This window comes from Lontra canadensis, unplaced genomic scaffold (genome assembly GCF_010015895.1).
Source record: "Lontra canadensis isolate GAN:19392208 unplaced genomic scaffold, GSC_riverotter_1.0 scaffold7, whole genome shotgun sequence".
Classification (NCBI taxonomy): Eukaryota; Metazoa; Chordata; class Mammalia; order Carnivora; family Mustelidae; genus Lontra; species Lontra canadensis.
The window spans coordinates 16,307,004-16,320,343 of NW_022631001.1; the positions used below are offsets into that span (position 1 = coordinate 16,307,004).

Consider the following 13,340-nt stretch of genomic DNA (forward strand, 5'->3'; position numbering starts at 1 on the left):
GCTATACTTAAATTTAAAATTTTTAAAAATAATAAGAGCAAAACAGTAATTTCCAGATACACGAAAATTAAGAGTTCATACAAACACACGTGTACTATATGAACACTAAAGGATGTACTTCAGAAAGAAGCAAAACAATCCCAGACAGCAATGTAAAGGGATGGAAGATGAGGCCAAAGAGGTATATAAGAACCAAATTAGGAAGGTACAGCATGCCAAGCTAAGAAATTAGAGCTCCTCAGCAATCTACGGAGTATTTAAGCAACAGAGTGATTTGATCAAACCTGTCCATATCATTCTGCCTGGACTTCCCCTTCATTTGTTTGCTACTTAAGATTCTTTAAAGACATAATTCAAGTATCATTTCTAGTAATCCTCACTCCACTCTCACTATGATCTATCCCTCGTCTGCATTTCTACAGCACCTCTTGGAAGAAGACAGGGTGTTTAGAGTCTAAGTCCCAACTGGCCAGCTAATTGCAGGAAGTTAGCAAATTAACTCAAATATGCTAGCGTCTACTATTTATACTATTTCTTATAAACAACAGTCTGGGAAGTGGAGCTGTATGAAGTTAAAAAATAATAACACTAGACAGCAGATGAAGGAAATAGCTGGTGGGAAGAGTAAATCCAGTTCAGTTTTGCCAATTTCTCTTTTGCTGATATGGCTCCAGAAAGAAAATCACATGACAGGTATATAACACAGGCTTAAGAATAAAAAATGTTCATGACAACATATTTACTACTTTAGTTTTCTGAAGGGATGTTAGAATGATGACAGTTAAAAAATTTTTTTAAAGATTTTATTTATTTATTTGACGCAGAGAGAGGGACAGTGGGAGAGGGAACACAAGCAGGGGGAGTGGGAGAGGAAGAAGCCAACTCCCTGCTGAGCAGGGAGCCTGATATGAGGCTCAATCCTAGAACCCTGGGATCATGACCTGAGCCAAAGTCAAGATAATTAACAACTGAGCCACCCAGGTGCCCCAACAGTTTAAATTTCTTAAACACAATCAATCATTTAAAAGTTCACATTAACGAAAAACTAAAACATTTGCTTTTGTGAATACCTGGAAGGTTTCCATTATAGTCCACATCTTCTATTCCACATCCCCATTTAACTAGAAGCTGCAAACAGCCAAGTCGCCCATGAAAAGCTGCATAGTGCACAGGCTTCCATTCTCTCTTATCAGTCACACTGGGATCCTAGGGATAACATTCACAAGAACTCAGTTTCTTTCCATTTGAGGAGAAACAGTAAGTCTAGCAGCTTAATTCTGCAAATAAAAACTAAAGGGAAAAAAAAAAAAAAAAAAAAAAAGGCAAAAAAGACCTATAAGGCAAACAATAAATGTAGTAGGAAAATTTACTACTACCACTGATTTAAACATGAGCTAATAAAGCCTAATAAAATTTTATAAAATAGTTTTTTTAAAAAGAACATAACTTGATCCATAAAAATAGTTTGATTTTTTTTTTAAGATTTTATTTATTTGACAGAGATCACAAGTAGGCAGAGAGGCAGGCAGAGTGGTGGGGGTGGGGGGAGCAGGCTCCCCGCTGAGCAGAGAGCCCGATGCGGAGCTCGATCCCAGGACTCTGGGATCATGACCTGAGCCAAAGGCATAGGCTTTAACCCACTGAGCCACCCAGGCGCCCCCATAAAAATAGTTTTTTTAAAAAAGGAACTTAACTAAGGGTGCCTGTGTGGCACATCGGTTGAGTGCCTGACTCTTGGTTTCAGCTCAGGTAGCGGGTTCTGGCTAAGCTGCGCTCCGCACTCAGCATAGAGTCGGCTTGGGGTTCTCTCTCCCTCTTTCCCATACCCCGCCCCTCCCTCTCTCAAATTAATAAATAAATCATGGGGCGTCCAGGTGGCACAGTCCATTGAGCATCACACCCTTGGTTTCCGCTCAGGTCATGATTTCATGGTTGTAGGATCAAGCCGCACGTGTGGCTGAGTGACCAGCAAAGAGTTTGCTTGAGATTCCCACTGCCTCTTGCTCTGCCCCTCCCACTCATGCTCTCTCTCCCTCTAATAAATCTTTTAAAATAAATAAATGTGAAGATTTATTTATTTTAAAATAAATAAATAAATAAATAAATAAATATTCAAGGGGGAAAAAGGGAACTTAACTAGTCATTTTACTGGTCATAGGCTTCTGACCAATAAAATGAAAGGGAAAGATTCCATGGTCCAATCATATCCTTGAAAGCATAAAGAGTTAATAAAAAATACTTAATAGGCCCTTCACTTTTTCTCTAATTATAGAAACACCAACTCTTACCATAATGTCTTCAATAAAAGTAGTTCTTCTAGGTTTTTTTTTTTTTTTTACAACCACTACGTAATAATGAAAATAAATATCACAATGAATGAAATTTCTGGAGATAAAAATCACCTTCTAAATCAGTGTATGAAATAAGTTACAAAGAAATAGGTAAATACACAGAAATTCAGAAAGATATATAATCACTGGCTGAAATGGGTTTGGAAGCTTCAGAATCTTCCCAGTTAAACTCTGAACCGACATGAAGAACCCCCAGCCTCTGAAATCCTTTGTACTGCTAAACTGCGATTTTTTGAAGCTTTATCTAAATTATCGCTCCTATGTTTAAAGACAGAAAAGCTAAAGAGAGAGATCAAATTACTTTGATCATAAAAGGGATTTAAAAAGTCAGGAAGAGATAACTAGGCTACTAAATGCTATTCCATCTATATGATCACACATTCTCGCATATTAACAGGAATCTCTCACCACTCCACTTCGGAGCATTATTTGTAAAGTGAAAGAATGTCCATGTGTTGCAGCAAGGTGTAAAGGAGTGCATCCACGATCATCTTGAGATGCCAGATTTGCCCCGTTGATTATGAGAGCCTAAAAACAGAAATAACAGTGAGTGTACCTAAATATAAATGTTAAATCATGAATGCAGATGTGTAATAGGCAAGCAATTTATCAACCTATGGCTACATTATTATGTAAGTTCTTATACATGTGTCATAGATAAAGTATGAGAAATTCTTAGATAATCTTAAGAAAATGCTTGAGATCTTTTTTAACCTTGCCTACGAGATATTTATAATACCGGATTTTACATTCTGATTTCAACATGTACATACGATTTATAAGGTACACAGAGATTAATAACCACTAAGCTAAATACTTTAATACTAAACTAATAAACTAAAAAGTAAACTGTCACTATTTCAAAAGCGGAATCTTTTATTAACTAGGTTTTGAATATACTATAGGAGGATTTTATTATTAAAGTAACTCGTTCTAGCTCCAAATCAAATTTCTAACTGCATCTGAGGAAATTCCATCTGAATTTTCAATAAGCGTAGTTTCTGTATAAGGATTATATCATAAACACAGCACACCCCTCTATGTAATATACCGAGTAATCTGTTTAAAAGAATTACTAGTTAATATTTTTTAGTTTTACTCCCTCAGACCTTTTTTAAAAAAAGACCTTATTTATTTGACAGACAGATCTCAAGTAGGCCAAGAGGTAGGCAGGGGTTGGGCGGGGGGGAAGCAGGCTCCCCACTGAGCAGAGAGCCCGATGCAGGGCTCAAGCCCAGGACCCTGAGACCATGACCTGAGCCGAAGGCAGAGGCTTAACTCACTGAGCCATCCAGGCACCCCTCCCTTAAACCTTTTTTAACCAGTCTGTATTTACCAGTATCTTAGCAAAGGACTCCATCATAACTCATATTAAAAGCTTTAAGAATAGTCTTCATAATTAACAAACTAGTCAATAATCACAAAGCACACACTGAATATTTACTGCACTTTAAAAATCACTACAAGGAATATGAAGATAGGTCAACTTAGAGAATTAGGACATATGTAGAGACAATGATAATCAATTATACAAACCGGTCCTTGATAATCAACAACTACACAGTACAGTACAAAAAAAATACCACAAAATCTCTGAGAATGAAGATCACTTTGAGGGAGACAAGGACAATCAGGACTATGGGAATGGTTTGATTGCTTAGAGGAAGGAAAGCATCAAGTAAAGCTTTATTTGACCCCAATATCCCCTGAAGTTACTATTTTATTTCCTTTTTCACTGCCTACTTCTCAAATTAATGCCTCAACTCCAAATCAACCTTCAAACAAGGTGGCATCCTACCACTACATGGAAATTCAGCAAACCTCACCCTATAGTGACTCTCAAGTCCACTGGCATTTCCTTACATCCCATAACTCTGACACTCAGCCTAACTATCCTTCCCTCATTTGCACAGTCCAGTGCATCCTCGCTCTCTATCTGACTTCCTCCTCCAAATTCTTTACTCATTTCTCTGCTTCCTACCATCACTACTAGTAACATTCTTCAACATTCAATCTTCAACACTCTATTCTCTTTTCTATACATTATTATTCCTTAAATTTTTGTCTCCAGCACCCTTTTCAACTGCCTGGACCTTCTGCACCCAAATGTCCTATAAGCCCCCTAAACAACATGTACCAAAATGAATTCAACATTTTTGCTCCCATATCTCCCTTGCTTTTTAGATTTCCCTATCTGTAGTGTCATTATTATCTGCCATACTGCCTTAAAACTTTAAAATTTTCACTCAATTATATCAACATCTGCTTTTCAAGATGGCTTCTATCATTTTCTTTCTTTTCCACTGCTACCACCTAATTTCTCCCTCTGTGGGTAGTGATGACACCAAAAGTCTCTAACTGGTCTTCTTCCCTCCAAACTGTTTCCTCATCCTAGGTAAGCCCAGCCTCATCCTAGGTAAGCCCTCATCCTAGGTAAGCCCAGATACATCTTGTTAGAATAATTTCCTGAAATACTGCTTTCATTACTTCAGTCCTCTGTTAATGTGCATGTGTATGTATGCATAATTATGCATGTGTGATATATGTATATGTAAGAGTATATATTAGTATGCATATAAAAACTCTCTTACACAAATGAATCTTAATTCTACTTCTAAGACATTTTACATACCTGGCTATCCAAACTTAATTCATAACAGTATACAACAACAAAACATCTACAACTTAGTCAAGCTCATACAATAGTTTACCCCTTGAACACACCTAATTTTTCCAATTTAAGTACTACACATAGAATTAGAGCATAGAGATTCATAGAATAAAACCTAGGTTCAAATTCTGGTTTTGTCACTTACTTAGGCAAGGTACTTAAGTTTCAGAATCTGATTCTTTATCTATAAAAAGGGGAACTCCTAAGATTACTGTATTAAATGAAGTGATGAATGGGAAACTTATAATTCTCACATAAAAAATAATAATAATTTTTCATTGCTCCTTACTTTCTGAAATCAACCTGTTCTTTTCAGCTTAATTGAATTTTTATTGTCTCCATTAATGATTTCTCTATCTCCTTCTAATCATTAAAACCTTAATCATAGACTGTACTTTGTACTGTTTTGTAACTCACTGAGTAGAGAACCTCTCATTCCAAGTAGAATCTCGGGCTTCTTAGAGGCAGGAACTGTTTGCTTATACAATTTTGTATTCCTCCAAATTCCAGTCTACTTCAGTACATTGATTATATCTAGTTAATCTAATAAGCTAGATCCTGCACATATTAATGTGAAATTCTGGCCAGGAAATACATTAAATAAGAAATTTTAGGCATGACAGGCTATTAAGGAGATAATCGGGACATGTCTGAGACATCCCTTTAAAACGACCTATCAGATAGCCAATTACTTCAAAGATAAAAGGATCCCAGTCTTAACACAATTTGTTTAAGCTGTATTTGGTACCAAATATCTGAGCCGTGGAATTCAGTAAGTACTTGTTTAGGACAAAGAACTAAATCTATGGGTCATATTACTAGAATAAAAACAATAGCCCAACAAAATTAAGCTAAAGTTATTAAATGTACTGATTTTTTTTAAAAGTAATCAAAATTATTATTACCTGCATACAAGCATCCTGACCTCTGATTGCAGCTATGTGAGCTGCTGTCCAGCCTCTCATGGTTACTTGTGTGATATCCGCTCCATGCCAGAGGAGCCAATGAAGACACTAAATTAAGAAAATAACCATGTTAACAAGTTATAAGGCAGATTTTTTTTTAAACATCTTTAGATCTTTGACATTTAGTCCATCATCATAAAATACCATAGCCTGAGAAGCATCATAAGTAAATGAAGGGGCTAGTTTTAAGAAGAACAAAAGCATAATAAGAACAATGATATGGTAACCCCCATTTGGCCTTATTATTGGGTCAACAATAGGGAACAGTGGAAGCTGTCGCAAACTGGAGATCCCATTCCTTGTCCATAAGGTATAAATGCTGCTTAATCCCAGCTAGTTGTTACCGTAAGTGAAATGTTAATCCAAATCTTGTATTTCACCCAGACCGTGTAAGCCAAACAAAACACATCTGTGAGTCATATTCACTCAAACGCTGCCAGTTTGCAACCTCTGCCACAATCTTTAAATGAGCCTGGATGCTTCTGTATCAGAGCAAACATTGTTATTTTGGTGATACTTGCTAAAAAAAGGAAAAAAAGTGGCTTACAAAAAAAAAGGGGGAGAGTCAAATGCATCTTCATTTAATATTTTAACAATGTAAATCTCAATAGAATACAGTACTAGAGTTCTGTGCCACATATGATGTTACAGTCTTTATATTCAAGTTTGGGGATTCTATCTTCAAGAAACTCTAAAGAATTGGTTGTATCTTTAGTATATACTGTCATATCAGTCATAGCCATTATCATTTGTTGAAAGGCTTAACATTTACTTATCACAGGCCTGTCACAGAGATAAGTGGCCAAGAAAATAAAAAGATTTAAAATCTTTTTATTAAAAGCTCAGTGTCACTACTAATCACAGTAAGTCACCCATTTATCAACAAATATTTATGGAGAGACTACTACATGCTAACATTATTCAGTTACAGGAAAATAAAAACCACTGGAAACATTCATGTAACAAGTTTTCTATTTCTCCTGGGTAAATATGTAGGTAGGACTACCAGAACATAGGTAAGTATATGTTTGATTTTATAAGAAACAGCCACACTCTTTTCCCAAGTAGCTATACCATTTTACATTTTTACTAGCAGTATATACGAGTTGTAGTTGCTCCATATTCTTGCCAATATTGGTAGTATTATTTTTTGTTTTTTGTTTTGCCATTCTAATAGGAATGTATTGGCATCTGATTGTGTTTTTAGTTTACATTACCTTAATGGCTAATGATGTTGAATACCTTTTCATGTGCTTGATTGCCATCCACATGTCCCTTCGAAGTGTCAAAGTCATTTGACCCTTTTTTTTTTTAAAGATTTTATTTATTTGACAGAAAGAGAGATCACAAGTAGGCAGAGAGATAGGCAGAGAGAGAGGGGGAAGCAGGCTGCCTGCTGAGCAGAGAACCCAATGAGGGGCTTAATCCCAGGACCCTGAGATCATGACACGAGCCAAAGGCAGAGGCTTTAACCCACTGAGCCACCCAGGCACCCCATCTGCCCATTTTTTTAATTGAGCTTTTTTATTTCTTACTATGGAACTATTAGAGTTTCATATGTTCTGGTTACAAATTCTTAGAGATGTGATTTGCAAAGATTTTTCTCTAATGTTTTCTTCTAGAAGCTTTAGAACATTAAATGTTACATTTGTTTATGATCTGTTTTGAATACATTCTTACATAAAGTGCCAAATATATCATTTTCTCACATGACTGTTCCATTGTGCCAGTACCGTTTAACGAAAACACTATCTGTTCTCCACTGGACCTTATTTGCATCTTTGTCAAAAGTCTACTGATCAGGGCACCCAGGTGGCTCAGTCAGTTAATGCCTGCCTTCAGCTCAGTCATGATTTCAGGGTCCTGGGATCAAGTCCCACATCGGACTCCCTGCTCAGCGGAAAGCCTGTTTCTCTCTTTCCCTCTGCTCCACCCCCAGCTCCCTGCCACTTGTGCTCTCTCTCTCTCTCCCTCAAATAAATAAATAAAATCTTTTTTTTTTTTTAAATCAACTGATCAATCTTACTGATGTGGCTAAGAACCAGAAATGGCTAAGTGAGGAGCTTGAAAAATCCCCCCAAAGAAGCAGTGATAAAACTAGACAAAGTAGGGGCTCCTCAGTGGCTCAGTCAATTAAGCATCTGACTTTGGTTCAGGTCATGCATGATCTCAGGGTCCTGGGATTGAGCCCTGAGTCAGGCTCCACCCTCAGCAGGGATTCTGCTTGTCCCTCTTCCTCTGCCCCTCCTCCCACTCGTGTGTGTGTGCATGCACACGCTCTCTCAAATAAATAAATACAATCTTCAAAAGAAAAAAAAAAACTAGACAAAGTTGTCAAAAACAAGAGTGTAAATACTCTGAGAATTTGTCAGAGGCACTAAAAAAAAAAAAAAAGCAGCGTTAACTCAAGAAAATGTTCTGAATCTCAATAAGAACAGGTGGAGTCAGAAAGCTTGGGACTACAACTATCCCTAACCCGAGCTACATGGTACAGAAGTTCTACCCAGCTGGACCACTCCATTGCCCTGCTGGAAGGAATGAAGACTCCATGCCCACGCACAAAGTCAAAAACAATTCCAAACTTAGGCGCCAAAAACGTGGGAAAGCCAACATCAGCGCTCACCTGAAGTCACAATAGTGGTGAAGACAGACAACAAAAGACCACCCAGAAAATTAATGGACAAAAGCCAAGAAATGAGACAACAAGTGGGCCTTGCTAAGATTCCCTTTAACCCTTGTCATCTACAAGGCCAGGTACATGTACAAACCTGCTTATATTCAGGAAAGACTGAAGAGGGCCCAAGTTGGCTAGACATGACTGGCTAAACCTAAGGCCTTGCAAACACATTTGGGAAAAAACAACAACAACAAAAACAAAAACAAAAAAGGAAAGTCAAGTTGACCTGTAAACTGTTTGGACTTTGAAAACATTCTCCAAGCCACACACAGACTCAGCAAAAGATGAATCCTTACTAGGTAAAGGTATTCAAGCACAACCTCTGATCAATCACTGACCCAAGAGTGACCCCTAGACAGACTTAAAAATACTAACAAGAATTTTTAAAAACCAAAACAAACAAATTAAAAAAACGGAGTAGTGACTACATATTGTGGGGAAACAGACTCCACACAATTAGTCCAAGCAAGTCAACAAGCAAATACATAGCAATAAGCACATCTGGGAGGAATGCAGTGAATAGGATCAGAATTCAAAGCTGCTACAATAGATAATCTAAAATGTACGGTTTTCAAAATGTCTAGGCAAACCAAAAAATTACGAGATTATAATTATACAAAGAATGTGTGACCCATACATGGGGGGGGGAACAACAATCAATAGAAACTATCTCTGAGAGGGCCCAGATGTTGGACTTAGTGTGACTTCAAAGCAGCTATTATAAATAGCTCCAGAGAACTGAAACTATTTTTAAAAGAATTTATATTTAAAGAATTAAAGTATGATGACAATGACTCATCCAATAGAAAATACAGACAAAGAGAAATAAGAGAAAGATAAATACCATATGATCTACCTTTTATTTGTAATTTAAGAAACAAAACAAATGAGCAGGGGCACCTGGGTGGCTCAGTGGGTTAAGCTTCTGCCTTCGGCTCTGGTCATGATCTCAGGGTCCTGGGATTGAGCCCCACATCGGGCTCTCTGCTCCAAGGGGAGCCTGCTTTCTCCTCTCTCTCTGCCTGCCTCTCTGCCTGCTTGTGATCTCTGTCTGTCAAATAAATAAATAAAATCTTTAAAAAAAAAAATGAGCAAAGGAAAAAAAGACAAACCAAGAAACAGACTCTTAACTATAGAGAACAAAATGATAGTTATCAGAGAAGCAGTAGGTACAGAGTGGCTGAAACAGGTGATGGGGATTAAAGAGTACACTTATGAAAAAATATATATATGGGTGCCTGCCTGGCTCAGTCAGTGGAGCATGTGACTCCAAGTTGTGAGTTCAAGCCCAATGTTGGGTGTAGAGATTATTTTAAAAAAACAAAATAAAATCTTCAGTGGTGAGCCATTGGGTGGCTCAGTTAACCATCTGCCTTAAGCCCAGGTCATGATCCCAGGGTCCTGAGACAGAGCCCAACATCAGTCTCCCTGCTCAGCAGGGAGCCTGCTTCTCCTTCCCCCTCTGCTATTCCCCCTGCTTGTACTCTCTCCTTCTTAGTCAAATAAATATATAAATAAAATCCTTAAAAACAATTTTTTACACACAAACACTTATAAAAATGTGTTAACTGAATTAAAGTTTTGCCTAATTCACAATATGTTTGGGAAATAATTCAACTTCAACGTTCAGGATAAAAATAAATTTTATGAAATTTAAATAAAACTATAAATATCTGTGCTTTTGAGACTATAATTTAATTATAATACATTTATTTATAAAGATTCATTTTAATTTTGAATAATTTTAATTATTTTGTGACCATGAATATTCAAATATTGATTCCCATCCACATACATGAAATATTATTGTATTTCCAAAGTTAACTTCAAAATGTGAAAGATGTAATACAATTGAAAAAAAAGAAAAAAATGTACAAAGAGACAAATTATTTTTTCAAAAAAAAGAAAGAAGGAAAAGAAATTCTGGCAGCGAAAAATATACCTGAAATAAAGTTTACCATAGGGGGCTCAAGAACTGATATCATCTGACAGAAAGAAAAGAACTAAAGTCTAATAAAGCAGGTTTTACCAGTTGTTTATTTAGTGACCATTTCATATTACCAACATAAGTACCACAGTCTTAAGATATTTCAGAAAGGGAGTGCCTGGGTGGCTCTGTCATTAAATGTCTACCTTCGGCTCAGGTCATGATCCCAAGGTTCTGGGATGGAGCCCTGCATCAGGTTCCCTGCTCAGCGGGAAGCCTGCTTCTCACTCTCCCAATCCCCCTGCTTGTGTTCCCTCTCTCGCACTCTCTGTGTCAAATAAAGTCTTTCAAAAAAAAATTTTTTTTCAGAAAGGATAACAAAATGTAAAAGCATTAATGTAGTACTCAAGTAGATAATTAGGAGATGATCTTCACATGGGAAGGTAGAAAGTCACCTAAATCTCTTGGTTTAGATTTATTTTTGTTAAAATTTCAACAAATATTTCTGGAATATCTGTTATACACTGTTCTAGACACTTAAAATAAAAATTTAAAAATTTTTTTAAAAATCAAAAAACTCAGCAATACAGCCAGCATTTATTATGAATCCAATATGCCAGACATTATGCCAGATGCTGGGGAAAAAAAGAGGAATAAAACCTAAATGGTACCTTCAAAAAGCTCAAAACTCTAAAAGAGGTTCAAAGTGATAAATTCAATGTGATAAATACAAACAAATACAATTTTTAAAATATGTGTAAGACTTAGGGGTAGATCCTAGGTAGTTTATTGGGGAAAATAAGGGGGAGTGGGGAACACAGAGGCTTTACCAAGTGGGTGCTGCCTGGCCTAGTTTTCAACCAAGTAACCAGTAAGAAGAGATGAGACCAAGCAGATAAAAACAACATAAGTTTACGGTAACATGAAACAGCAGACTTGTGTAGGACATGACAGTAATCACCACTACTACAGAGTAAAACAAGTATGATGGGAGATGAGGTTGGAGAGAGAAGTCCCTTCTAGTAAATATCTTAAACTTTATAATAACTTACGGGGGAGTGCGTCACTACATGGACTTAAGAAAGGTTTCAAATAACATCAGATATTAGTTTTAGAGGGTTAACTTTATACTGAATATGAACTAAAGGTGGATGAGACAGAAGAAATCAATTAGATCTAAAGCAATGGCTAGGAGGATGGAGAGGACAAACTCAGGAGACGAAGATGGAACAAAATCAAGGATCTGGTAATCAGTTCTCACTGCATCAACGTGCATTATGAAGTACACCTTCAGACAAATGTTGACACTGTGTTTGCTTCTGGAAAAAACAGAGACAAGTCAATAATGATGCAAAGTCATTAGCCTGGAAAACTAAGAAAGGGAGGGAAAAGGATACTGGTTTAGTTTTAGACCAATGTGATATCCTATCAGATATGCCTGAGGTGTTGATCAAGCACCTGGTACATAAGCCAGAGTTCAAAAGAAAAACCAAACCAATGAATTATTCTGTAGTAGCAGTAACGCCAAGGAACTCTAAAAGACGACCTAAAGGATATAAAGTAGGAGAGAAAAGGTCATTAGCAGAGGAATAAAAAATGCCTCTATTTGTAGAGCAGGCAGAGGAAGTTAATCAAAAAAGACCAAGAGTAATCAGAAAGGATGAAGGATACCAGGATAGAGAGGAAACCCCATCTTACTTGATTATGGCAGAATAAGATCACTAGTTCTTCCTCTCTTAGCAATCATTAAAAAAAAAAAAAAAGGCACGAAAAGCAGGAAGAATACCCCATCTTTGATGAAACTAGGACTGACATCTGTGGCCAGAGAACAGATGGGAAATCCACCAAAGTGGGACCCAGAAGGGATGTGGAAGGAAACAGAAAAAAATACCCACCCAGGGTTATAAACTCACAAAGAACTGTCAAGGCACATTTCTGCTAGGTGAAAGGGAGCCACTAAAAGGCCAAAGCAAAAATCCTTGTTTACAACAGTTCAAGCAGGGCACACAAATTGGTGGAGAGTATAAAATTATTGCTCTCAAACTAATATATGATATTACTTGAAACCTTCCTTCAGTCCATGTCCCATCCCCTACAGGATAAAGTTCAAGCTATTTAATATAATCCTCAGGACTAGATTTGGTTCCAAGAAGCAGAGAAGCCCAAACAGGAAATCACACAGAGAAACCATATTCAGAGAAAACAGTCTCTGTGTGTCAGGGGCAATAAGAGAATTTGTACTGAACAGAACCACTACAGCGTACAGGCTATAGTCACGAAAATAAGCTCCACACAATTTTGAATCATGAGGAAAAAGTCCAGGTGGCTTTGCACACAACCCAAGAGAAAGTCTGCATAAAAATATTCACTAAGCACTGCCTGTACTAGCTGAAAATGGAAACCAACTAAATAGCCATCTATCAAAAAGTGGATAAATTCTGATATTAATCTAAGTAGATGGTATTGTAACATGTCTCAAAGAAATGCAGTACATAAATGTAACCACATAGCTAAGACTCAAAAACACATCATTGAACACAAAAAGCTACAAGATGATACACATAGTATGATGTCATTTACATAAAATGCATTAAAAACAATGCTATAAGCATATGTAATAACAACATATGAGTTGGGAGGAAAGGAATGGCACCTGAGGGGGGTGCTAAGGGACTTCACACGCAACTATAATATTCCATCTCTTTTTAAAAAAATCTAAAATAACTATAGGAAAAATTTTAGGATTGAC

The 13,340-nt window shown here is 36.9% G+C and overlaps 1 protein-coding gene across 2 annotated transcripts in view; it reads right to left on the reverse strand.

The window, feature by feature from the left end:
- ANKRD42 (ankyrin repeat domain 42) overlaps nucleotides 1-13,340 on the reverse strand; it is a 62,527-nt gene that overhangs the window by 45,717 nt on the left and 3,470 nt on the right. For both annotated transcript variants that reach the window (XM_032852956.1, XM_032852957.1), the window contains 3 exons: nucleotides 5,928-6,035; nucleotides 2,760-2,879; nucleotides 1,071-1,206 (listed from right to left, as the gene is read on the reverse strand). In XM_032852956.1, coding sequence (XP_032708847.1) covers nucleotides 1,071-1,206; nucleotides 2,760-2,879; nucleotides 5,928-6,035 — 364 coding nt within the window. The remainder of the gene's footprint in view (nucleotides 1-1,070; nucleotides 1,207-2,759; nucleotides 2,880-5,927; nucleotides 6,036-13,340) is intronic.